This window comes from Naegleria lovaniensis (genome assembly GCF_003324165.1).
Source record: "Naegleria lovaniensis strain ATCC 30569 chromosome Unknown tig028, whole genome shotgun sequence".
NCBI classification, from domain to species: domain Eukaryota; phylum Heterolobosea; class Eutetramitea; order Acrasida; family Naegleriidae; genus Naegleria; species Naegleria lovaniensis.
In genome coordinates, this window is record NW_025407850.1 from 399,912 (window position 1) to 426,448 (window position 26,537).

The window sequence follows — 26,537 nt, forward strand, 5'->3', positions numbered from 1 at the left end:
TTGAATTTATTTACACTTACATATGCTACAGAACTAACAGAAGGTTGTTGTAAATGCGAATGATTTGAGTACTAATCTTTGTGTTGGTCCGCAACGTGTTTGATAATTCTGTAAAAAGTGTTATCCATGATAGGCTTCAATGAATCCAAATCAATTGCTGTGGTAATGTGAACTCGGATGTCTTTTCGATTCGTTTGCTCCATAAACTTATTGACAATGAAATCAATGTTTCCTGTAAATGAGTCATTCAATAAATAAGTCATTCCATTCTCTGAAGTATCATTTCACTTACGTTTGATGAATGATTGTCCAAATTCAAACCAATACTTGTAGACTCCTTTCAAAAATATCCTACGGTTGGACCTTGTAATGTCGTTCGTCGTGATTTGGCTCTGGTCATCTCCAGCTGTTCGTGTGTTTGACAATTTCCAGTCCGAGTAATTAATTTTGTCCAATACTTGTTGAGCACGATTTTCTTGTTGAATGTAGAGAGCATATTTGGAAATGACAATGTTTTCATCAATATCTGATTGATATCGTAGACATAAACTTCTCCAGACGAGATCACTATAGTATTCAATGGAGTTACATGATCAATGTTCATTTACAAAAAAAAATTCATAAATCTCCATCATGTAATACAAACATACCTTGTGGCAATCTTATAAAACTCATAATTCACTTCGCTGAGAGCACACAATTCACGAGCTTCCAAAAACATGCACACATAAATTAAGGCATCTTTTGGAAGATCTGGAATTTTGTGAATATCTACTTCTTCACAATATGTCCATTCTGCATCATCATCTAAAACATCATTTTCAGTATCGTCATCACAATCTGCTCCAATATTGTTACTTGTAAGTTGTTGCATTCCTCTGACATGAACATTGGAGTAAGTCTGACTCATAATTTGTCTTAATAAATTGTCGTCTGAGAGGCGTTTTGCATTTCGATTCATGGTACTCAGCGAGCTACAGGATGCCTTACTTTCTTCTTCAATGGCTTGATCAAGAATAGAAAGAGTTCTTGGAGCTTCATCCTTCTTCTTTTTTCTCTTTTGTGGAGATATGACGTTTTGTCGTGAATTTGAAGCTTGTTGAATATGATGAATATTCGACTCGTCGATTTCTCTTCTTGATCGAGGTGTTAAAAAACCAAACAGTGAAGGCTTCTTTTTGTTTTGCTGTTGAAGAGCCTTTTTCAAAAGCTTTCTCTCTTCTTTTGAAATTAAGTCATCGAAAATATTCTTTTCCTCCTTTTGAGAGAGAACAAAATCGTCAGTATCTACGACGTCATCATTTCCATTTCTTATTTCATAGGAGAGAGATCGTTTGTTTCTTCGAACTTCAGTTGAGGTTTCAATAAATTTATCAAAAGGTAAATCTTCAGTTTCTGCCTCGAGTTGTTTCTTATGATTGCTCAACCTCTCCTGAATGAAATTACTGGCAAATTGGTAAAATGGATTATTAGCATTCAATTTTAAGTCATCTGGAACTTCCTTTCCAAAAGCTATAGATAAATCATATTTTTGTAATTTTTCTAAGAATACATCATACTTGTTGAATATTAAAAATACAGGCACATCGGCAAAATAGGTAGAATTTACAATTTCATTAAATACAAGAAGGCTTTCTAGCATTCTATTGGATCTTCTGTCTGTAAAATGTTCGTATGTGTAGTCATCACGATGCAATGATTCACAAGATAATATTCACAACATGCAAGTCAATGAGAAATATATCTTTCAGACTTCAAAAACATACCTTCGTAGAGAACTTGATTGAATTCAGAGAGAGCAACAACGAAAAAGACTGCACTAACATCGTCAAAGCTGTGAATCCATTTTCTTCTTTCACTTCGTTGTGAACCCATCTTTTTAAAAAATATAGATCGTACCATATTATAATAATAATAATTGGTAATAATTGGTTGGAAATAATTGATAATAATTGGTTGGAAATAATTGATGAGACTTACCAAAACTACTTTGATTGGTTTGTGCATGATATATGTTTTTGAACCTTCCTCCGAATCTTTGACAAGCTTGTTTTCAATAATGGGCTCCATATTCTGAGGTAAAATATCATCTAAATCGAGAGTAAACTTGGTATCTTGAAATCTGTCTTGTATCGTATAAGACACAACATAATCTTTCTTTTTCTTCTCCATTTCTTTAAAACTTGAATATGCATCAATGCTCATGGAACCATCAAATGATTGGTTGGCGTGTAGCATGTCTGAAGAATGACTGGATCGTTCAACATCCAGTCGAACCTTTTCATTTTCACAATTATAATAATAATATGAAGTTGTTTTCTTAATCTTGATAGGAAAATGAAGCATGGTTTCGACAATTCCCGTCGTTCGTACTCTCACTCTTAGAATGTCACTCATTGTGGGAACATAATTTGGATCAGTGATTCTATCGAGGGAGGTAAACCAATGTCGAGCGCTTTCCATGTGTTCGAAACACAATTCATGACCTCTGTTATAGGTCTCCACAATTTGAGGAACTTCATTCCACAAATATTTAATTTTTTCTGCGACTTGTTTTGTTAAATGCCAATCTGGTGTCATGGTAGACACACTATCCATGATGGTATCAAGACAATCTATGAGATAATAATCACTGACAGTATCCAATTGATCGTATGGAATATTTCTGAAATGATTAATACTTCCATCCACCAAAGAAAACATGGCCAAAATGACATTTCTGTGGATGACACTCACATACTCTCGACGAACTTCGGGACTTTTAAAACTTGTTGTAAAATCCTCTCGCAAATCAATACTATCTTTCAATGACTCTTCGTATATTATACAATTATTGAAACCTGATGATAAATCGGATGATGATGAAGATGAGGCTTGGGTGCTTCCATTTGCTCCCAATAGATGAAATGAATGATCGAAACTAAAGTTGGCTGCTCTCGGCGATTTGGGAGGAAGATTGGATGATGAGCCTCCTCGATCAAAGGATGCCGATGATGAGAATAAACCAAAGCTTGAGCTTGCCATATGGCTTGATGAGCCTGAATAGGATGATGATACCAGTGTAGGATATCCCATGGATGATTGCATTTGTTGTTGTTGTGGTGCAAGAAATTGTTGTTGATGCGGAGTTACACTGATCATGGTGGATGTCATGGATGGAGAAGACAATGAAGCCATACTTCCGTTCAAATGACTGAGATGGCTATTACTGCTGGGCAATGAGGATGCCATCATGCCGCCTCCAGCTACACTCGTTAGGGGTGATGATGTATTACTATTGCCTCCATTGGAAGATGATGAGAGATTATTGGTTGTGGTTGTCGTCATGGTTGCTGTACTAGTGCCGGTTGCTGTTGCTAGGTTCGTCATGGTTGTTGTTGTACTACTATTGGTAGCATTAAAATTATTCGTATTGAATGATGAAACTGGAGAGGTGGACGAGGGAGTAGAAGAGCTTCCGATGGAAGTATTCATTGGGTTGTTGTTACTGTTGTTGTTGTTGTTGGAAACAATGAATTTTCGTTTTGGAGGATACCAATACTTGAGAGCTTTGAAAGTCGTTGATTTTCCTCCTATATGAATCATCATCATGATGTATATAATTTCGTGATTGAAAAGAGTTTGTTCGGCATGGCAATTATGTCATTACAGTGGTGAAAGATTTAAAAATTGTTATTGATCAATAATAATTAACACACAATCACGAGAATGTATTTCCGTATGATTTGAAAAATTTCTCCAATGATGACGATCATTCATGAAACTGAACTCCTTACCTTCTCCTGTTCCCAGCAACACTATTTTGGTGGGCTTCTTGACAGGCTCCAGTGGATCATTGGGTGTTGTGTTCTGGTTGACTCTAGCTGATAAGTTCGGGTAAAGCAAAGCAGCATTTTGTTGATGTGACAGCTTGACACCCATTTTTTCTCGATGAAAATTTCGAAAGTCCCTATTTCGAGAATCAAAATTATATGGTAAAATCGTTGGAATAGATTGCTGCAGCCTTTTATTGTGTTGTGGCTAGATGGCCGTCTAGCTAGATTGACAACTTGGAACGCCTGATGGATTCTAATTCCCTTGTGTCAATACATGTCGAAATGAGTATAAAAATCAATATTTGTTGTCCAATCAACTCGATGTTGTTAAGTTTTGAGGTAGCGCTTCTTCAAAGTGATTTCTCTCTTTCGTTTGAAGTTCAGTTTCTGCATTTGTTGACGCACATATTATTTATAAGCACTTCAGCTGTCATTATTCTCTTTACTATGTGATGCTTTAATGTGAATTACCGAATTCCAAATTGAGAGTGAATATTGCAAAATTCCGAGACAGTGAATGTATTAGAAGCAAACCAGCTGACCGGGTTTTGGTCTCTCGAGTTCACCCGTGCATTTTTCTTCTGTTATATTGATAGATTCTCAGAGTGTTCGGAATGCCACACTTGTATTTTCTTTTACCTCAATCACGTTGTTCTTTGCCAAAAGCAGTGTAAAAAAAAATTCCATGAATTCCCATCTTCAACAATCAGCCAACACTCGAGTCGTATGGGATAGCCGCACTCATGAAATTTGTCCACTACAACAATTACCCTCTCCTGAATCTGTTGAATCTCCTACACAACGAAGAACAGTATTAGAAAACACAATGCTTTCATCTCAAGAGTGGTGTCAAGGGCTCCATCTTTTGCGTCATTCGCACAGCATGCAAATGAACACTGTTGGAGGCAGTGCAACTTGCAACGATGACAACATGCACCAACACCATCATGGTTTCTATCAATGGGAGGTTGTCAATGTCGTGAGCGAGGGAATACATGCACGGTATCAAGGACGAGGGGCGCATGCACCTTTTGATACGCAAATACCACTTGGAGAATTGACTCCAGAGGCTTTAAACCCCATCGAAATGCAAAACGTATTGAATAATTACTACAACCACCCTACCAACACATCGTTTCCTTCTTCTTCTTCTGAAGTAGTACAGAATACGACATGCCACATGTTGCAAGCATCAACCTCCCCATGCGCATGGCTTCAACATGCTTCACTTCTAGAACTCATTAGAAAGGATCCTTCTCAACATGTGAAGGATTTAGAACATACACATCTCTCACGACTGTTAACATATATTCACAACATGGGCGAAACCTTCTCATCGATGAAATTTGATATCTTCTCAGCTCCCAACGCCCAACATAAAGAGAGAATTGACAAAGCACAAAGTGCAGTCTATGTCATGTCAGGAAAGTTATATTTTCCGAAGAAGGAATTTATTCGTTTGAGTTTAAAAGCCATGATGGATGCTCTCTCCCAACACATCAAAGATTTATCGAGAAGAAATTCGATATGGATTTTGGTGAACCATCAATTTTACTACACCACCTGCGATGCCAAGAGAGTGAATTTTCCGAATTGCGATAACATTTTACAATTGAATACAGACCAAACGGTGTCTTTAAGGAGAGAAGATACGCTAAATGGGTTTTCTAACAAGGCAGTGTCTCCTACTAGTGCTGTATTTCGATTCAAACGTTCCTTATTTGAGAAATATCATCCCAATACAGATCTTCCCACTCATACTTTGGAAAAAACAACATTGATTTGTAAGAGAATAGCAAAACCAACTTCAAACCCAAATAAGAAAGGAAAAGAACATGATATTTGGTTGAGGGTGGACAAGGAATGATTCCAATTTTGATACTAATTCCATGATCACGATATGAACAACATCCAAGATAGTCAACGAACTGAAAAATCGAGAAATATCCAACTAATTGCAACCCTTTTCAAATTTATTGAACCCGTCAATGAACAATTTAATGCTTGTACTCCAGTATAGCCCAAACTTGAAAATGTACATACTTCTTATCATGCTCGAAAAGAACATGGTCTCTCTTCTTACCATCATACAGCTCACGTGTGAAAATATTCTTACCGCTGTCAAAGGAACAGTGAATGGTACATTTTACCTTATTACTACACTGTGTGAAATCGTTGGCAAAATCAGCTCTAAACTTGCCAGATTTCTTGTCATAAGAAACCTTGACCGATAGTCCATCTCCAAATAATTTCAAAGTTTCTGAAGTCTTGGTATCTGCATCTGTAGTTAGAAATTGAGAAGCTTTGAAAGAGTGATCAACTTGATGGATCGACTTGGAATCCAAATGATTATTCCAATCAATTTCTAATAACTCGAGTATTTCTGAATTATTCAACATTTCTTGATAACCGTTTGTAAAGATATGTTGAGAATCCTTCTTGACAACCTCAATAGAGGTTTCGAATGGTTTCAACATTTCCTTTGTGAGTTTCTTGGCTTTTTTGTTACCGTCTTTCAATTTATTTCTCAAAATGAAAAGCTTGCAATCAAGGGCTATATCAGATTGAAGAATTTCATTGACCAATTTAATTGATCTTCCCGAAGAATACAATTCAACCATTGTGTTAAACAGTTCCTTGTCATTCAACTTGGATCCAGTTTCAATTTTGAGTTCCATTTTTGTTTGTGTTGGTAAATTACTTTCCAGTAATTTCCTCAATTCTTCCAATTCGAAATATTGAACGAGTTGGAAAACAACTTTCATTCTTTCAAATTCATGTGCAGAATACACTTGTTCACCGTACAAATATTTGAATATAATGTCAATATCACCATCTTGCAAATCTTCTTTTTTGACAGGAAAGCCATCTGTCAAATCAACAACAATACAATCCATTTCCTTATTGCATGATTCCATCTTGTTTAGAATTAATGGACTTCTTCTTGCAATAAAATCATGAAGATTAAAATCCCTAATAGGAGTCTTAACAATAACATTCGGAGACACCACAACCTTTGGTTTCTTTCTATCTTGTTCTGGAATTTCATCGGATAATGGATTGGCATGATAAAAATTCTCTCGAATAAATTTCAACAATTGATTGGATGAATCAGTGGAAGAAAAATCTTCTTCATCATCCATTTCATCATCCATATCTTCTTCTTCGTAAGATGACCATTCTTCTTTACGGCTGCGCTTTGACATTTTTTTTGATCTAAAATTTTGTACTGGAAGTTTTTGCTTAAAGCCGTTGTTAAACGAGAAAAGGCGGTTCCTTCGAAATGCAAGTTCAATGAGAGTCCACTCGAGTTTACAACACAGTAATTAAGTGACCTATCTTACAAGTGTTCAAGTACCGAAATTATTCTCCCTTCTGGTTGTTTCTAATGAATGGGTTGTTTCACTATTGAAACCGTTTTGGAATTGTCTTTCACACCTTATAAATACAGCATTGCATTGCATCTTTATATCCATTGGTTTTTTTCTTCTTATTTCTTGTGATTTCTAAAGTTATGGTTGAGACGTTAATTTGAATTTGAAAAGCAATGGGAATTCCTTAATTCAAAAAAAATCAATTACCAAAACCTTAAAAATGTTGCTCTCGAATTCAGAAAGAGTGGAAAAAACGATTTCATGAGCACTTCGAAAACATCCTCTCCTCCGTCCTCACCAATTTTCCCTCCCAGTATTCCTTCCAGCGAAATACTTTCATCTCCATTGAGCTCACCCTCCGACTCGTTTCTTCAAAATGTTATAGGTGAACAAGTAAATCTACCAGAGCTACCATGGGATGGACATTCCACCCTGGCATCTTCCAGCACAGACACCATTCAGAGTCATATAAATCCGAATGTGCCTGCCTGGCTTCAAAATACATACATGTTAACAAAAATCAATGAAAACCCATCTGCCTTTGTCAAGAAACGAAAACATACTCACTTCTCTCGACTCAACACCTTTCTACGAAATAAGGACTTGAAATTCTCTTTTATTGATTTTGATCTATTTAGTGCACCTAACGATCCTTTGAGCGAACGACTTGAGAAGGCTCAACAAGCTGTCTATGTCGTGTCTGTGCATTTCACATTCCCACAACTCCATGAGTTTGTTCGATTCAGTTTGAAGGCTATTATGGATGCTGTTCCATCGTTGCAACATCTTCCACGTGCAAAATCAGTATGGGTGAAAATGAAGAATCAATTCTACTATACCTGTGATGCCAAAGAGGATCACTTTCCAAAATGTGATAATTTAATTGAATTGAACTCAGATGACACGGTTTCAAGCAAAAAATTGGAAAATTTGAATGGTTTGAATGCAGTTTCTCCATTAGGAGCAGTATTAGAGTTTTCATTGGAGAAATTTCATTATTATCATCCCAACACACCTTTAAACAAGGATATCTGTTTTCAGTCAAGGATGGAACTTGTCTGTGAGAGAAAGAAAAAATCGAACTCCAACAAAAAAGTAGATGTTTGGAGTGAACGAGTTGCGTTTTCCTTTTAGTCAGCAGAATGGATTTCATTCAACGAATAAACATGTTGTTTCAAAATGTAAGTTACAAGGAATAATACTTCACCATTCTTGAGAAAAAAGGAAAGATTGATGAAGCTCGAAAATTTAATGACAAAAGCTGAAAGGTATCATGATCTCCCTTTTAGTTTCATGTAGAAGACTTCTTGTAACATCGATTTGACACTGTTGAAACTGAATGTAGTGTAGGAATTGTGTTGACAGCTTAAGAAAGGAATACTTGAGACTGGCTTTGTGACAGATGAAAGATGAGCGGATTGATGAGCAAGGAAGAATTTAATGCAGACATTGCTGAAAACATGCTGTTGTGTGTTGATATTGTAGAAAGAGTTTGATTAAGAAAAATTTGTGAATGTGTAAAATTTCCATAACTTCAAAATTAACAGCTCATTTGCAATGCATTTCCTTCATTGTGAAATGTCAATTTTTTCCATTCAACATTCAATGTTCAAATACATTTTACAATCCAGGTAGACTAGAAGATGAGGAACCAAAACCCAAGCCAGGAAGTGAAGATGAGGTGGTGGAGCCAAGACCTGGCAACATTCCTGACATGAATAAATCTGCATGATCGCTAACATGAGCTTCTTCTTTGTGAGCATGCTGTTGTATTTTTTGCTGAGTACCCAAGTTTTGAAGTAATTGCTGAGCATCAGCAGGAAGCTCATGGACGTTATACTTGTCATCCATTCGGTCTCCAGGTCTATTCCTGACCCAAAATTTTGTGGAATAGTCATTACTGCCAGAACACAAGACATGTCCAAAAGGATGCCATGCCAAATCCCATACTGCATTAGCGTGCGCATCCTTAATTTTTGCTTGAGGCGATTTGTTACCAACAACCCAGAACATAATATTTCCATCATACGATCCGCTGCTAAATAAATTTTCATGATATGGGTGCCAGGCTAGACATGTCACTTCTCTGTTGTGCCCCTTAAATGTTTGAAATTCTTTCAAATATCTGATATCATACAATTTGATAAGTTGATCTTTTGAGCAACTTAGAACCCAGTTTCCGTTCATATTCCATTTGATGTTAAAAATTGTATTTTTGTGACCATAGAGTGTGGCAACGTTTTTTCCTGAGCGCGCATCCCATAGTTTCACCAAATAATCTTTAGCTCCGCTCGCTATTAAACTGTTTCTTGGATGCCAATCACAACATCTTACATCACTACTGTGTCCACTTAGCGTTTTTTCGACAGTTGCTCTTTCAAAATCCCAGACCTTTACAGTACCATCATCTGAACAACTACAAAATTTAGAATCTGAAGGAGCAAATCCCAAGTCTCTGATACATTCCTCATGACCTTTGATGGTTTTCACTCCGTTCATGTTTGGTTGCCAGTATTTTATCACTCCAGTATTGTCAGCACTTGCCATGAAAGTATCATTGTGATTCCAAACCATGGCTCGGATGGCAACATCATGAGCTTGCTGAATTGTTTCAAAGTTAAAAGCCATACCATTCCATAATGTAAACTCTCCCGTAGATGCTCCTGTTAATAATCTTCTACCATCCGGTGTCCAACACACGACATGAATTGGACATTTCATCTTGTTTATACTGGCATGTTCGAACTTGGTAGCAATACATGTTGTTGGATTTTGTTTAATTGCCGAAGGGGGAAGTAAATTAATTTCATAAGCAGGATTTGGAGGAATGTATTGAAAATCGCGTTTAGATCTTTCGTAAAGTCTCGTTCTCGTCAATTGAATAACAGTTGGATTGTAATCGATAAATTGTCTATCAATAGCTTTTCTCATACGTTTACCATCAAATACCATCTTACTTTGAGGTTGTTGTATAAAGTTTGGCATGATCGGACCTTCCTCAGTATTATTTCCTTGTCCCACAGGAAAGGATGCCATTTGTTGTTGTTGTTGATTTTGATGATGATGGTGATAATTTTTATCTCCCAGAGAAGGATTTTGAGCCAAAGCTGCAGCAATACCTCCTTGAGGCTGTTGTGGCTGAGTGGAGCCATCTTGCTGTTGCCTCGGAATCCGTGGTCCTCTTCCCATCATTCCTGAATTTCTGTTCTGATTATTTGGATTGTGTTGTTGTTGTTGATAGGGATGGTGAGGGTTGTTGTTCCTTGGATTCATTGGAGCATGAAGTTGCTTGCCCGTGTGTTGTGTTGTTGGAGGATTCATTTTTTTGGTGTTGTTTTCTGGAAGGACCACTGTGCTGTGTGAAGGTTTGTGCTTCGATATTGAACACAGCGGGCTGACTGAAATCATCATCATGTATATTTACCATTCTCCACATGGTTATCAATTGGGTGAGATGGAATAAATATCAACCATTAAAAACGCCCAAGACCTTGTCTTTGTAGCGTACCTCTCATTGCACAAAAACCCATCAGTGCATTGTGAATCGTATTACAGACCCGTGGCATGACAGTCTTCCCCATTGTATTTATATAAATTTTCTTCCTTTCATCCATACCGTATCAAACAACAACAACAGTTGTATTGCTCCCTCATTATTTGCTGCAAATCAAATTCTGAATCATCATCATCCGCAAGCGTTTGCACCCTACACAACCCATCATCAACCACTCACACACGCCAAAATATATTCCTCAAAAAATGATCAAAAACAACAACAGCCTCCATCGAATGTCATCATCATCACCAATTCCTGCCAATGCCCTCTCTACGGCATCTCCTCCATCGGATATCATTACAGGAGTAGGTCCATTCTCTTCAACAAATATGAATAGCAGCACTACATCACCGAGTGCATTGATAAATGGTGGAGATGAACCAGAGGATAGAAAATTAAAAAGACTATCCTATGTGATGACAGATGACAACCAAACAACATCTCAAATGGAGGATTATGATGTAGACCCATTACAAACAATGGAACAAAATATCACTAGTTTACACACAATTATTGACAAATTATCAATGCTTTTCAAACCTCTTCAATCATCATCATCACCCAATGACCACATCATGATGGGTTCAAGTAGTAATAACCTTCTCATGTTATCATCCTCTTCAGCGCATAATTCATTTTATGGCTCCAATACAAGTTCACTTTCTATTATCAAAGTTGAGCCACAATTTGGATTACTTCAATCACGCACCCAAGTCACTATTTATTTCAATTCACCAATTTTCAATACTTCTTCAAATCCAACCAAACCAGAAGAACGATTTAAAATTGTGTTTGGAAAACAACTCATTGAACCAACCATTAATCTTTCACAACCACAAACACTTTCATTTTTCACACCTCCACCGCCTCCTCTTACCAAAGATTCTTCTTCGACAACAAGTACTTCTATTGCGAATAACAGTCATGAAATTAAGGTCTTGGACTTGTTTCATTGTCAATTCATTACTTCGAATCCCACACTTTTGTTTACGTTTCTGACTGATCCAAAAGAGGAAGTACTTACAGATTTGGAAAAGGTAAAAGCACTGTACAATGAAAAAGGAGTGTCGTGGTTGAGCGAGAAGTGCTATCCAAAAGGTCAAACAGTGGTACATGTTGCTTTCAAACTTGCTCAATTTGAAGTTGTGAAATATTTGGTCACTCAATCCGATCAATTTGATTGTCTCGATCAAAAAGATGATCATGGACAAACACCTCTCGATGTAGCCATGGCTGCTAAAAATTATTACTTTATGACACAAATTGTGGAATGGTTGAAAACCATTGTGAAACAAAAAATTCAAATTCAACAAATGCAATACACCACGACATCATCGAATCAAGCTGTCAACATGATGAACGAACCTCATTCACCACAATCACTTGCAACCAGTTCCACTCCAACCAAAAGAATTGTTTCTCCCTTAGCATTAACCAATCATCACTCTGAAACATCCAACATGAATATTCATGAACACGTTTCAACTCCAATCAATGCCATCGAACCACCAATGACTCCTTCCCGAGCGTCACGAGCAGGTGGTGGTGGTGGTGGTGGATTTGATGGACCAACCTCGAGCAGTTCAGTACCCTCTTGCTCTCCACTCTCATCGAGAATGAGTAGTAACAGTGAAATGAGTGATGATACCAATGTCAATGCTAATACTACTACTACTACTACTAATGGAACTTTAATGAAACACCGTAGTGGTCACAGAAGATTGTTTACATCGTCAGCCATGCCACTCGTTACCAAACCCAATCAATCCCCTGCAGTTGTGTCGACGAGTGCAGCAGATCAAGACGAGACGAGTACCGATGAAGAATCAGATGCAGTCTTCACGGCAGGTACTCCCATTCGATCCATAGCCACTCTCGAAGAAAGAGAAGAGGAAGCCATTGCCAATCTCATTGTGAAATATCGATTAGATCAATATAGTGAAATTTATACAAACATGTTGAATCGAGGGGATGCACTACTTCAGAAAATAACAAAAAAGTTGGAAATGAAAGACGATTATATGGAACATACGACAACAAAAAAGAGAAAAGAAACCATGCTTGTCCCGTTAACGAGAGAACGATCATTCTTGGAAGAGGTACAATTAGAGAGAAGAGCCAATCCTTTCAAACCAAGTATTTACTATGATGAAGAAGTGGATGATGGTTACACAGAAAGTACCTTGTTATTGTCTCAATTTTTTGAAGATAGTGCTAAAAATCTTCCGTTCCATGTCTTGAGTACGATTCAAACCATGTCCTCCGATTTTATTATTGTCACATTTAAAACACTACTCGATCACAAACCAAAAGAATTGGTATTCAATGTCGATGATTTGAAATCCATTACGTATGAAATGGATGTCAGTGATCGAATTCGAAAGAAGATTGAGAAAAAGCCAACAAGTGCAATCACTCCTTCCGATGAAATTGATGTTTCTCTAGTGATTCCAGAGAAACAGAAACTATTACCCATGGATGGTTTACAAGAGCCAGAATTTTTATTGGCAACCTTTGAAGAGGTCTTTCCGTGTGAAGATCAACAAAAAGTTACGAAAAGCAACGACGATACCAAACTTCTCTATTCTGATTTTGAATGGGAATCTTCACACATTGATCCTACTTCTCAATACTTGTTTGAATTGAAAGGATTTGAATTGGATGTCAACAAAAAGTTCGAAGTTCCACTCGAAGAAGCATACTTTATCACAGTCTCGTTATACACGTACACAGACAAGGCCTATAAGAAGATTTCTGAAGATGTTGAATTTAAAATTGAGACTCATCCAAAAGAAGAAGATACCAAAGTGAAGGCCATGTTCTCCGTACAAAAAACAATGGAATCCAAAGTGGTTGTTCTCATCAAATTTTATAGAAAATTCAGAGGAGAACTTACTGAAACTTTGAATGACTTGTATACACAAAAAGCAGAAAAAGTCAAACAAGGCGAGGTCAAAAAGTTTTTAACGAGAAATGAAAAATTTGCAACATTCCCGGGCATTGCAAACACAACTTCTATATTTGCATGGACAGCCATTCACTTGAATGAATGTCTCAAAAAGACTGAGGTCAATTTAACAGATTGTCTCTACGTGTTACCATTGAAGTGTCGATCAGGAGATGCAACCTTGTTGGATAATTATTTAGATGTCTATTCAAGTGTTGATGATCGAGATGCAAAACCACTCATGAAAAAGTCACTCTATGGTAAAATGTCCTTTGTTTTGAAGGAATTACCAAACGTTCCACCCATTCCTCGTCACTATCATCCAAATTCACACGAGTTGGTGGTCAAATTAGATTCCAAACATTTACGAGTGCAGCACATTCCAAACTTGGAAAATAGTTTAATGACCAAACTTTTACCACTCTCCAGTGAAATGATTGTTTATCCTAAAGAATTGAATTTAGTGAGAAAAGACTACAAGAACATTGTGGTTCGGGTTTCATTCTGCAATGAAAAAGAAAAAAACAAACCATTCCCTGTGTTTTATTCCAAGTTTTCAAGAAATCCAGCGAATCGAGTGACCCATCGACAAACCTCTGTGTGTGTTGGAAATCGACAACCTGAATTCAGTGAAGAATTCAAATGTATTTTACCATGCACATTGAATGGACAACATGTTTTCTTTTTTGAATTTTTAAATATTCTCCACAAGGAATCCTTGATTTTGAAGAATCATCGAGAAGATGTTCAACGCATTGGTTATGCCACACTCCGAGTGTTGACCGATCCCAAGTTGAATAGTACAGAAACGGTGTTGGATATTTACACTGAACGAAAAGAAGGAAATGTCATCAAGACTGAAAAATTAGAAGGATCGTTCACAGTTCAATTGTACTCTCGAAGTATTGCCTTCCCGACCGATGAAAATCTTTCCAACTTTTTCCTCTTTTTGGACAATTTTCAGAGAAAGAATACGGCGAAAGGAGCACGAAGAGAACGAGACTTTTTCGAAGAACTCACCAATCGTGAGTTGATTACTCTCTTGCCAGGTCTATGTAAGGTTCAACAAATGTCCTTTGCTCCTGTCATTCTCAATCAACTCTTTCTCTTGTATTTTGATATGAGTGATGAAGAAGTTCAAAATTCCATTTTTTGTACCATTATGGACATGGTGGACAAGTATCGAACTGAACATCGAACCATTGTTCCTGGATGGATCAAATTCCAATTCACAAGTGTCTTTCCAGAAAGCATGATGACCAAATTACCCATCATTGCCAGTTCTGTCAAGTATATTTTAGAAAAACCAGAATATGACAGTAAGGTGATTAAGAATGTGGCGTGTTTGTTCTCCATTCTACTCAAAGCCATGGTCGTTCATTTGGATTATGTGAAAAACAAGTTACAAGATTCCAACTATGATTTTGATGATCATTTCTATGCAACCATTAATACCATCACGACCAAATCATTTCGAGGACTTTTGAGAAGAAACATTCTCACCACTCGTCCCATCACGATCATCAATACGACTGTGATTTATGCTCAATTTTTGAAAATTCTCTTCACCATTATTGACAAACCCTATGTGATGAAATTGATTGCTTCTTTTGTTGAATTATTACCTCTCATCATTCCAAACGAAAATGAAATGGATAAGAAGAGTAAGAATACCATACTGGAATGTGTTGCAAATCTTCAAGTTCTTACTTATAAGGAAGTATTTTCCTATGATAATTATCTTCAATTATTCATTCCAGAATCTGTTGAGAATATTTTGAAACATGACTCCACTTTGCCCGCTCTCGATGGAACTCATTTCTTATTTAGTTCCTTTGTGGATGTCATTATTAAGAACATTACAAGTCCAATCAAAGAAATTAGAAACAACACGTCTCTCATCTTTAGGGAATTTCTTGTCAAGCTTTTAGTTCAATCTAAAAGTTCACTCTTTGAAGATGTTCCAGAAATTGATGATCGAATTCATTTAATGACTTTTGAATTTGTTGACAAGTTTTTAACCATTCTTCAAGATTGGAGAACTGAAGTCGATAAGAGTGTGAATTCAAACAAGATGAAAATGAATGACTGTAAAAAGAGAAAGATCATGATTCAACAACAATTGGCTGCCAAGAAAGAATCTCAACGATCAGCAAAAGAAAATTCTCTGGCCAACTTTCAAGTCGATACACTCACCAAGGAAATTCAAATTCTCGAAACGAACTACAAACAATTTGATAGTATGATTAACAAGACGAAAGAAGAATTGAAAAAGGATATGAAAGAGTCATTCAAAGAGAAGAGACAACTGGTGGCTTGTATTTTTCACATTTTGAAAAATGTCGATCAGAGATATTTACAACGATGGATCAAGGAATCAACCTCTTCCAAAAAGATTCAATTTTTACAATTGATGCAACTCATGTTACAATCTTTCGAGTATCAAAGTGAGGAATACTTTAAAGTCTTTTATGAACATTATTATAATACTCAAGTGAAAGTCAAGGCAAAAGAAGAAAACAAAACCTCCATGTTGTTACCCGATCATTCCATTGTTGTTCATGCGAATAGTCCAAGTAATACTTCGAACAAGTCATTGACAGGAATGTCCTCTGCAACAACAACAACAACACCCACATCATCGTCGTCGTCGAACTCTTCAAGTCATCAGCAAGCTACAACAACAACGACTACAACAACAACAAGTTCTTCCACTACTCCGACTTCTACTATGAATAGTGCAACTACCACAACTACTACCACAACTACCACAACAAGTACAACCAATTCTTCTACTACCAATGAACCTCATGAAATTATTGCAGGTGAAATTGAAGAAATTCCATCACCAAAAACAGCAACTGCCGAACTTGTCAAAGCAGGTACTTCACTTCAAAAGAAAAAGAACACTCGTGGTGGTGGTGGTGGTGGCGGTGGTGGTCTCTTATCTCGACTTGTACCTGGAGCAGCACGATTTGTGAGTTCTGATCAAAATTTGAGAGAAGACGTGAAAGAACTTCGTTCCCATCATTCCAAGTCCAAACTTTTAGAATTAACCGACAAGACCAAATCTGTGAAATTAGAAACGAGTTCAATTTCAAATTATGTGAAGAAGTGTGTCGTGATTGAACAGAATTGGTCGAGAGAAGTTTCCAATTATGTCTTTGAGTTACTCGTATTCTATGTTGAATACATTTTGAAAGAGAATCATCACTCCTCTGAACATCCAATGGCAGACTCTGCCAACTTGTTGGACCATATTGTCAAAATATTTTTAAGTTTTTTGAGAATCAATCAACCTGAAGATGTTTCCATCAATGTTCTCATTTATCTCAAAACCTTCTTTGCAAGTAGCTATCGATATGTTTTTGATGAAGAAATGAATGCTCAATATCCAACACTATTCTGTGAATGTTTAATGATGCATTGTAATTCTCCATTGTATGAAGTGAGACAACATGCCACAGCGTGTTTATACTTGTTGATTCGATACATGTACATGATTAATTATAATACTATATTGAAACCACAAGTACTCACGACATTGGCACTTTCTAAAACTCTACAAAAATATGTTTCTTCAATTGTGAATATTGATTATTTGAAGAGTGCGATTGATGCCATTGGAAAGTATGCTTCGATGGATCCTGATCCTCCATCAACATCAGCATCTTCTTTTTCTCATGATGCACAACATTTAACAGTGAACAACAATTCAGATCCTCCGTCGAGTACTCGGAATGGCACCACCACCAAGCTCGAGGGTGCCAAATTGAATACCATCTTTACCAATCTTTCAAATATTGAACATGAAGTGAAATTGAGATCTAGTGTTCAAGACAAGTCATCATCATCAGAAGAATCAAACTTTGCTGAAGAAGTGAATTTACAAGTCTGTAAAAAACTTTTATCGCTACTACAGGACACGACAAGTGTGAAATCCACACTCGCTCTCGAAGACATTCACAAAACTGAAGATTTATTCTTGAGAATTTCCAATGTCTATACACGAATTCCAGAATTGAGATTTGTTTGGTTGAATCAACTTGCTGCCAATCATACCAAACATGGTCAATATTTAGAAGCAAGTCAATGCTATTTAACCATACTTTCACTCGTTTTTGATCATTTAGAATCCACAAAATCTCCAATTCTAAATGGAATTCCAACTCAAAACTTGTCTGCCATTTCTCCACTCAAGAGAAGTTATCAAATGCATCATCACCACAAATCCTTGTTGAGTGATTGTTTCATTTCGAATCAAGCCATTGAATTCACAGAACATGGTATCATTGATTTATTGGCAAAGACGATTGAAGCTTTAGAATTGGCAGAATTCTTTGAAACGTGTATTGTTTTAGAAAAATTATCCATTCCATTCCTTGAACGAGTGAATGATTGGGAACGACTTGCCAATTCCTATCATCATTTACAAGATTTGTGTGATCGATTGAAAAAACCAGATCGATTAGAACCATACTATTACAAAATTGAATTGATGAACTTTCCCATCGATAAGGCACAGCCCAGTAGTAGTAGCAATAGTCGTCATGGTAGTCAAATTCATCCCAGTCATATTTACAAAATGCCCAAACTCTTTAAATTATTCAAAATGAACAAATGGGTTCAAGACAAGTTTGGTTCACCTTTCATGAATGATACCATTGAAGTGGTGAGTGGTGCCAAGAAGGTATCAGATATTGATCCCAATAAGAAGTATATTTTCCTCACTCCTGTGAAACCTCTCACCAAGGAAATTAAACAATCCATGATTGGAAATCAGAAAATTTCCAAATACGAAGGAAGTGTGAACATGTTTTACTATGAATCGGCTCATGGAAAGAAAACAGACCAAGTCACAGAAGCCTACAAAAAGAAAGTCATTATTACATGTGTGGATTCATTCCCTTGTATGAAAACACGATTATTAATCGAGTCAGAAAAGGAAATTATTTTAACACCCATCGAGTCAGCCATTGACAATATTGATTCACAAATTTCAAAATTGAGAGATGCATTACAAATTCCTGGTCAGGATGAAGACATTGATATTTCACAAATTAAGATTGGAACTAGTATTGATCTTCAAAATTTACAACTCGTTTTGCAAGGTTCCATCAAAGCAACGGTTCAGGGAGGTCCTGCTAGTATTGTTGAAGGATTTTTAAAGATGGATCAACGACCATTGTATCCCATTGATCATATTATTACATTGAATCGAAAATGTCATGTATTCTTGAAATTATGTGAAGAAGCTGTCAAAGTTGAAAATCAAATGATTGATAAGGCAACCGAACGAGCATTCCATCAAGAAATGGAGAAGGCTCTCTTAGAAACTCAACAATTATTTGCACAACATTTAACACCCATTGATTATGAAAGATTTTACTCTCAAATGTCTTCCAATCATCAAAACTATAATAATGAAGGAGATGAAAATGGTGATGTCTCAGGAATTAGAAATTTACGATTGGGTTTAAGTGAGGATCATGTCGATGATGATTTGTTGTAACTTTACATGCACTTAATTTCTCAGTTCCCATTAAAGTTCCTTGTTCACAATGCGCAATAAAAAAGCTCAAAAAAAAATGTTGCTTCCGTCCAACAGCGTTGTGGACACTTCTTCTCCTGTCGCTTCTCATCACGATGATTACAAAGTTCATGATGGCAAATCCGATCATGGTGCAGTCTACAAAATAGTAGTTCCGAAATGCTCTACTGAGAGAGTAAGGCCATGTATTAAGGGAATGTATATTTGGTGTCATGGATATCGACCTATTGGAATACCGTTAACAGCAGTTTTTGACTATTATGCAGAGCCTTATGCAACTCTTTTAAGAAGAGGTTTTATTTTAGCTTCCACCTCATATCGTAGAGAAGGATATATTTTGAAAGATGCAGTGGACGACATTGATGAATTGAGACGATATATACTTGATCGTTTCATTTCTCCAAACGATTCGTCAGCACATGATTTTACTGTATTATTAGAAGCTGAGAGCATGGGAGGTGCTATTGTAACACTTCTGAATGAGAGATATTCTCGAAAGCAGTATCATGGAATTATTGCCACTGGAGCTGCTTTATTTATTCAAAAAGATCCTGTCGATGATCCTATTCAATTTTTGTACACACCTCATGTACCTCAAATTTACATTTGCAATTCTTCTGAGGTTTCCATTGTAAAAGAATATATTGAACAAGCAAAGAAGAAACAACAGCAAGGAGATTCGTCAATTGTCGTTCCGAATTTATTAACAGTTGAAAGAGAAGGACATTGTGAAGTATTTACTGAGGAAATTCAAATAGCGTTTTCTGCACTATTTGAATGGCTGAAAGACGATAGTTATTTTGATCGTTTGAATCAAGAGTCTCACGACATTACATTGTATACTTTAGAGATAGAAAGGGAGTTCAATAATCAAACTACTAACAAGTTACAAATTGTTTCAGAGATGATCAATTCACAACCAGTTCGAGGAGTATGGGTTTTAGTGGATGAAGTAACTCTGTACAATGAAGTGATCTTGCGAATTGGAAGAGAAGATTTTAGAAAATTATTTATTTATCCATACAATCAATTTACAGTTTATGTGTCCATGAACAGCAATAGCAATGAAAAGTTCTCTTTGGATAAGGCGAAAAAGTTTGAAATTCTCCATGCCTCTTATCCTTTTACAGGAATTTCCATGGATACATTGGTATCAAGTTTTAATGTTGACGACAATTTGGTGATACGAAGACACTTTACCGGAAATAACTTGAATGCAGCAGCGACAGAGATGGGTGTACAAATATCTCATTGGGTGTTTATTTTAGAGAAAGCTGTAAGAAGAACCACACGATTAAATCAATAATAATAAAACAGATATCTTTTTAATCTACAATTACAGCTTTGCTTGTTGGCTGTTTTCATGTTACCGATAAAAGAAAAAAATGAGCACAGAGTCGAGATCGCACTGGCTTGTTTCCGAAGCCTTCAACATTGGTTGCTATCTGAATTTATCAAATTTAAAATCGTTCATGTTGGTATCAAAGAGTATTTATGATGAATTGAACGCACCTTCTTCAGACGATAAATTATGGAAATTTCATTACGAGCGATTGAGTGTTTTGGACAAAAAGATTTCGGGAAGCTTACGTTCATCATCCAATAGTGATGAAAAGTTATTCAAAATTAAATTACAAAAACTAGTGTTGAGTATTAAATTTGATAAGATGAAATCCATTTTCTCGTCCAAAAAAGGGCAATACATTCTCTTGCAAGACGTAGAATTTCCATCCAATAGCAATAGTTTGGAAAGAAATTCGTTACAACTGGTGGATCATTTAAATAATTTTCTCTATTTTAATAATAAGAACAAGGGTCACGGAGATCGGATACTCAAGTGTTTTATCACAATTGTTAGGGCATTGGTAGCAATGAGCGAGTATCATGACTCTCAAAAATTGATTACAATCTACCAAAAAGTTGTGAACAAATTTGTTTCCTTATTCTCTGCAGATTTTTATGGATCGATTGTTGATTTTACTCCAAAACACAAACTAAAATCAGCTACCAAAGCCAAGGCGTTGTCTCAGGTAATTGAATTAGAAAAGAAAATCGGAAGCGAGGTAATTGAGGCATTGCTACCTCTGGAGGAATCGGTTTCAGCCCTAAATAACTACAAGGCAGTTCTTTTTGTGAACTTTTTAGAGCTAGCTCAACAAAATTGTGAACAAGAAATCATAGAGTCCTGTTTATTGAATGTTATACAGCGGTGGAAGAAAAATTCAAACACCACCTTGAAAATTGTGAAGGATAAAATTTCAATTGATCACCCACAAGTCATTAGAAATGAGTTTGGTAATTGACAGCAGCTGCCGGTACTATCAACGAAATACATGTACTTTATTGTCGTCAAAATTACAAACATAAAGTTCTCTAGTATCATTATTCCAACATAAACCTTTCAGAGCTACACCTAACGATTGACTTCCAGTCGTTTCAAACTTTTTTAAGAATTTAAATTCATGCTTTCGAAACATTAATACTCTTCCTTTAGAGTCTGTAAGAATTAAATACTTGTCTTGGACATCAACAATTCCATTTGCGTTAGCTCCTCTGCACTTGAATTTGTTGCTTTTCAGTAGTTTCAACGTTATGTTTTCTGCGTCATTCCATGAAAATTGATAAATGGTGCAAATATCAACATTCTCATTGCTCATCCATAAATACCCATTTGCGAAATGTAGTCCACTACAAGAACTTTGTTGATAATTGTTTTTCATTGCATCAAGTACTGGTTTGAGATTTGTAGAATGTGAGCTCCTGTAATGGAATTGAAGACATGAATGTCATAATGAGATGCAACAAAAAGAAAGCCTGATTGAGCAGAAGTTTTTGAAAATGTCATTCCTTGAGTCACAAAAGTCCTTGAAATTTTCCAAATACATCCACTGATCAAGTATTGGTGAGTACATGAAAATAATAAAGTCTTTAGGTCGTATTTTCTAAATTCCGAACAAAATGATACAGTTGTAATTACTAGTTGATCATCACAGCCTTCAGCATATTCAACACACAAATGGGCAGCATCTCCAATTTCTATTTGCATTCTCAATTTATAGGTTCGGGAATCAATGAAATTCAGTCCGTGTTCATCACTCACAATTATACAATTAAATTGGCGAGAATATTTGACGTCGAATGGTTTCAGAAAATTGAGAGCGATGTTGTTCTCGGATGGTAATGTTTGATGGAGAATTAGCTTGAATTCTTTGTTTGATCGCATTTGTTGTTTCAACATATCGTACAGAGTGGTGTCATCACAAAAGTCATGGAGAACCACTTTGCTCAACATTTTTGAAAGCAATAACACGAAGGTTGGTGTTATATCCAATCACGTTCCACTGAAATTCCTTGTATTTCATTGAAATTAGTAATGTCGATTACTTGATGTAAAGTCCCGTGTAGTCCAATGGTTAGGATACCTGGCTTTCACCCAGGAGGTCCGGGTTCGATTCCCGGCATGGGAGCTCCAATTTTTATTTCTTTCGTCTTCAAAAATTGAAAAAAAAATTATAATTGGTGTCAGTTGTCGAAACCATCGATTACCATTATCTTTTAAAAAAAAAATCAATTTTGACCGAGCACAGAGGGAACTCTGACAGCACCATAAAGCCCTTGCTTACAGTGTTGCATTGCGGATTTTGTTCCAGCATTTCCCATTTTCTTTTCCTATCTTGATATTTCAGTAATATTTCGCAAATTTTTATCGCTCATTGATGACATTGAGCATCCAACAACATCAAAGAAAGGGGAATGGCCGACCCACCTTTCCGATGACTAGAATCGTTCTCATCATGACATTCCTAGTAGCGATGCTAGTCATCTTTTCAACAAGTACACATCGACCCATTCATCATTAGACAGAATTCTTTCCCGTTCAACTCGAAACACTGATTCCAATAATAATATTCATCTTGTTCATAACATTGATGATGATTTCATTGATTTGAGTCATGACATTCTCTCTGATTTTGCTTTTACGGATTCTGCCAATTCCAAGCATACTATTGAAAAAGTACTTTCTGTTCACAACAAGTATTACAACAATGATCAATTAACTCTCTCCAACAACCATCATCGGAAGAGTTCAACAATGAGCAGTACGAATGATGGTTCTTCTTCTCTCCCAACCACCACTACTTCGACTTTCAAAGAAGAATCTGATCATATTCAACAACAACAACAACAACCCACTCCTCTTCCCATAGTGAATGAAATTCCACAACAATTTATTCTCAAATTTAAAGAATCGGTCAAGCTCACTGAAAAGATGAAACAAGAATTTGAAAAGTCCACATCCATTCAATTACTTCAATACATTCCAGATCATAGTTATTTAATTTATGTTACACCTTCTCAATTGAATCAATTGATTGCACAATCTCAACAACAATCATTCTCCAAAGGTGTATCCATGATCATTTCAAAGGTCATTCCACTCTCTCCATCCATGAAAATTAATCCAACTTTGAAACATGATATGGAAAATGAACGAATCATTCGAGTGCCATGTCAGAATGGGAAGGGACATGTTGGTGGTAATGGTGGTGGTGTTATTGGTGGTAGCATTGGTGGTGGTTCATTGATTCATATTGCCTCATCATTGGTTCCATATCCATATTTGACGAATCAAGATACTCGTGAGATTGCTCAACAAATTCGACAAGTCTGTGAAAGACAACATCACATGAATGTTCGATTTGTAAGATTAATTTCAAATCGTAAAATCATGTTGAGTGTACAATTATGTTCTCGTTCAGAATTGAATACTTTGATTGATGTATTATCTCATCATCCAGCGGTGAATTGGATTGAAAGATTTGATATGGAACGTGATGGATTCATGCCAGAGAATTATCATGCTCGCTTATTGATTCAAGGTGGAAAGAGAGCACTTGTTACTGGTACCACTCTCAACTCGGCGGATCAAGTGGCTGATGGACCTTTTCATGCTGTTGGATTGACTGGAAAGAATCAAACAGTGGCCATCTCAGACTCTGGTCTCGATGTGGATCATTGTTTCTTTTATGATCCTCAGGTCAAGGTTCCAGTCATTCTCTCCTCAAATGCTCTTCTCAAAGAATCCAAAAGAAATGGACAACACCACTCTCAGATTGTCAATGACTTGGATGTCTTGATTCAAAAATTACAAAAATCAACGACTACTACCAGTACTACTGGAACAACAACAAATACTGGTGGATCCATAACTGGAAAAGAACATCGTAAAATCAAAGCCTATGTCGCCTTTATGGACTCCAAAGATGGTGGCCATGGTCATGGTTCGCACACTTCAGGTATTCTCACTGGTCAATGTCTCTATCCTAAAAGTAACATTTGTAGACACAATGGTCTCGCACACGATGCTAAACTTGTCTTTTTTGATGTTGGTTGTGATTTGGATGGTGGATGTTCATGTGACTCGTTCGATGCATGTCCATGTTACATGTATCCAGATTCAAAATGTCCAGGAGGAAACAAGTTAGTCACTCCCATTGATTTGTATAGTGGTATGTTTGAACCTCAATATGCTTTGGGTGCTCGAATTTCATCCAATTCCTTAGGTGGTGCTATCGGATATGGTTACACTCAGAGCACTGCAGAAATTGATAAATTCCAATACGATCATGATGATTTCCTAGTGGTATGGAGTGCTGGTAATTCTGGACACAAGGGCTACATGACACTCACTGGACCCACGAAACAAGCCAAAAATTCTCTCATTGTTGGAGCCTCTACCAATGTACTCGAATCGTGGCAAGAAGCCTTACAACTTAGAAATTATACGGAACGCGCTCTTTTTTTACGAAAGAAATTCTCTAAAAAATTTTCATGTACCTGTGAAGCTAGTGGTAAAAAGAAGAGTGGTAGCAACAAGAGTGTCGTAAACAACCAAGTCGTTGAATTTAATACCTTCTCAGCTTCATGGTGTCATTTCGATGCATGCCGAAAGATTGAGAAGTTGACTTCTGAAGAAGCATGTGAGACCTTCATGGGTGGTGAAAAGTGTCAATTCCCTAAAAAGTACAAGATTTCACTCATGAAAAAGAAAGCCAATTTCAATGTTGCTTTTGCATGTAGCCAAAAATGTGCGCTCAAGAATTTACATTTACCTGAAATGCGATCACTCTTTGACTCGGAGAATTTGGCAGACTTTTCTTCACTCGGTCCAGCATTGGATGGTCGTATTAAGCCTGATGTTGTGAGTCCAGGCTATTTTGTCATTTCTACACAATCTCATTTTGGAGATGCTAAAGGAAAATGTTCTCTCGAGAATAGCAATGACGTGAAATTCAATTTGAAGGAAATGGCGGGAACATCCATGTCGACACCACTCGTTGCTGCTGCTGCTACGATTGTGCGGCAATATTTCACTGATGGATTCTATCCAAGTGGTAAGAGACCATCCAATGCTCAGGAATTGGCCAAATCCGAATATACCAACCCAAGTGCAGCATTGATTAAGGCTATATTGATTTCGAGTGCACGTGGAATGAAAGGCCTCGCCCGAGCCAAGGATTATTTTGATCATTTCAATCCTAAACATCGAACCATCTTTGAAGGCTTTGGTTTGATTAATTTATCAAATACTTTGAAATTAGCTCCAGAGAGTGGTGTTGGACAGGCTACTACTACAAGTACTAGCACCACTATGGATTTATTTGTTGTCGATCGTCAAGAAATTACCACCGATCTCGTTCATTCCTATAATTTCATTGTGGTTGATAACTCGACAGATTTGAGTATTACATTGGTATGGACTGATTATCCAGCATCACCAATGGCATCACTGGCTCTTGTCAATGATTTGGATTTAAAGTTAGAGTATGAACTCGATAATGGTGATATTCAAACTTTTTATGGTAATCATTTTGCGAATAATAACCAACCTGATCGAGTGAATAATGTTGAGAAAATTTTAATTCCATCTCCACCACTTCGAACTGCATTGACAGTGAGTGTGAAAGGACATAACATACCTCATGGACCACAACGTTACAGTATGGTGATTAATGGAAAGAAAATTTCAAAGGCATCTGTTATTAAGCGCTCCTTGGATGTGACTGATGTTTCGCCTTCCAATACGATCATGTTCTTTAATTGGCAATTTGCATTAATTATCACTTGTATGGGAACTGCATTGTTAGTATCATTGGCAGTGAATATTGGGTTGTGTTTGTATGCTCGTATTCAAAAGAGAGATTTCACCAAGCAATTCATGAACATGGACAAGATGAAAACCGTGTATTAAATTTTGGCTTCATCGTAAAATCGTACTATTTTAAGAAAAATA

The 26,537-nt window shown here is 36.6% G+C and overlaps 8 protein-coding genes across 8 annotated transcripts; 5 read left to right on the forward strand and 3 right to left on the reverse strand.

The window, feature by feature from the left end:
- Window positions 1–71: 71 nt before the first annotated feature.
- Window positions 72–3,921, reverse strand: C9374_006729 (uncharacterized protein; the record flags this gene model as incomplete). The annotated part of the gene is made up of 6 exons (XM_044696621.1): window positions 72–232; window positions 293–567; window positions 651–1,659; window positions 1,767–1,875; window positions 1,981–3,572; window positions 3,777–3,921. 6 exons carry the CDS (start codon window positions 3,919–3,921, stop codon window positions 72–74), a joined length of 3,291 nt encoding a protein of 1,096 aa, XP_044546874.1.
- A 579-nt stretch (window positions 3,922–4,500) lies between these two features.
- Window positions 4,501–5,682, forward strand: C9374_006730 (uncharacterized protein; the record flags this gene model as incomplete). Its single annotated transcript, XM_044696623.1, has 1 exon — window positions 4,501–5,682. One exon carries the CDS (start codon window positions 4,501–4,503, stop codon window positions 5,680–5,682), a length of 1,182 nt encoding a protein of 393 aa, XP_044546875.1.
- Window positions 5,683–5,812: 130 nt separating this feature from the next.
- Window positions 5,813–7,021, reverse strand: C9374_006731 (uncharacterized protein; the record flags this gene model as incomplete). Its single annotated transcript, XM_044696624.1, has 1 exon — window positions 5,813–7,021. One exon carries the CDS (start codon window positions 7,019–7,021, stop codon window positions 5,813–5,815), a length of 1,209 nt encoding a protein of 402 aa, XP_044546876.1.
- A 429-nt stretch (window positions 7,022–7,450) lies between these two features.
- C9374_006732 (uncharacterized protein) lies at window positions 7,451–8,323 on the forward strand (the record flags this gene model as incomplete). Its single annotated transcript, XM_044696625.1, has 1 exon — window positions 7,451–8,323. One exon carries the CDS (start codon window positions 7,451–7,453, stop codon window positions 8,321–8,323), a length of 873 nt encoding a protein of 290 aa, XP_044546877.1.
- A 486-nt stretch (window positions 8,324–8,809) lies between these two features.
- Window positions 8,810–10,510, reverse strand: C9374_006733 (uncharacterized protein; the record flags this gene model as incomplete). The annotated part of the gene is made up of 1 exon (XM_044696626.1): window positions 8,810–10,510. The coding sequence occupies one exon, from the start codon at window positions 10,508–10,510 to the stop codon at window positions 8,810–8,812; it is 1,701 nt and encodes a 566-aa protein (XP_044546878.1).
- Window positions 10,511–10,978: 468 nt separating this feature from the next.
- C9374_006734 (uncharacterized protein) lies at window positions 10,979–19,204 on the forward strand (the record flags this gene model as incomplete). Its single annotated transcript, XM_044696627.1, has 1 exon — window positions 10,979–19,204. The coding sequence occupies one exon, from the start codon at window positions 10,979–10,981 to the stop codon at window positions 19,202–19,204; it is 8,226 nt and encodes a 2,741-aa protein (XP_044546879.1).
- A 76-nt stretch (window positions 19,205–19,280) lies between these two features.
- On the forward strand, window positions 19,281–20,549 carry C9374_006735 (uncharacterized protein; the record flags this gene model as incomplete). Its single annotated transcript, XM_044696628.1, has 1 exon — window positions 19,281–20,549. One exon carries the CDS (start codon window positions 19,281–19,283, stop codon window positions 20,547–20,549), a length of 1,269 nt encoding a protein of 422 aa, XP_044546880.1.
- Window positions 20,550–20,628: 79 nt separating this feature from the next.
- On the forward strand, window positions 20,629–26,495 carry C9374_006736 (uncharacterized protein; the record flags this gene model as incomplete). The annotated part of the gene is made up of 3 exons (XM_044696629.1): window positions 20,629–21,538; window positions 22,491–22,557; window positions 23,051–26,495. 3 exons carry the CDS (start codon window positions 20,629–20,631, stop codon window positions 26,493–26,495), a joined length of 4,422 nt encoding a protein of 1,473 aa, XP_044546881.1.
- Window positions 26,496–26,537: the final 42 nt, after the last annotated feature.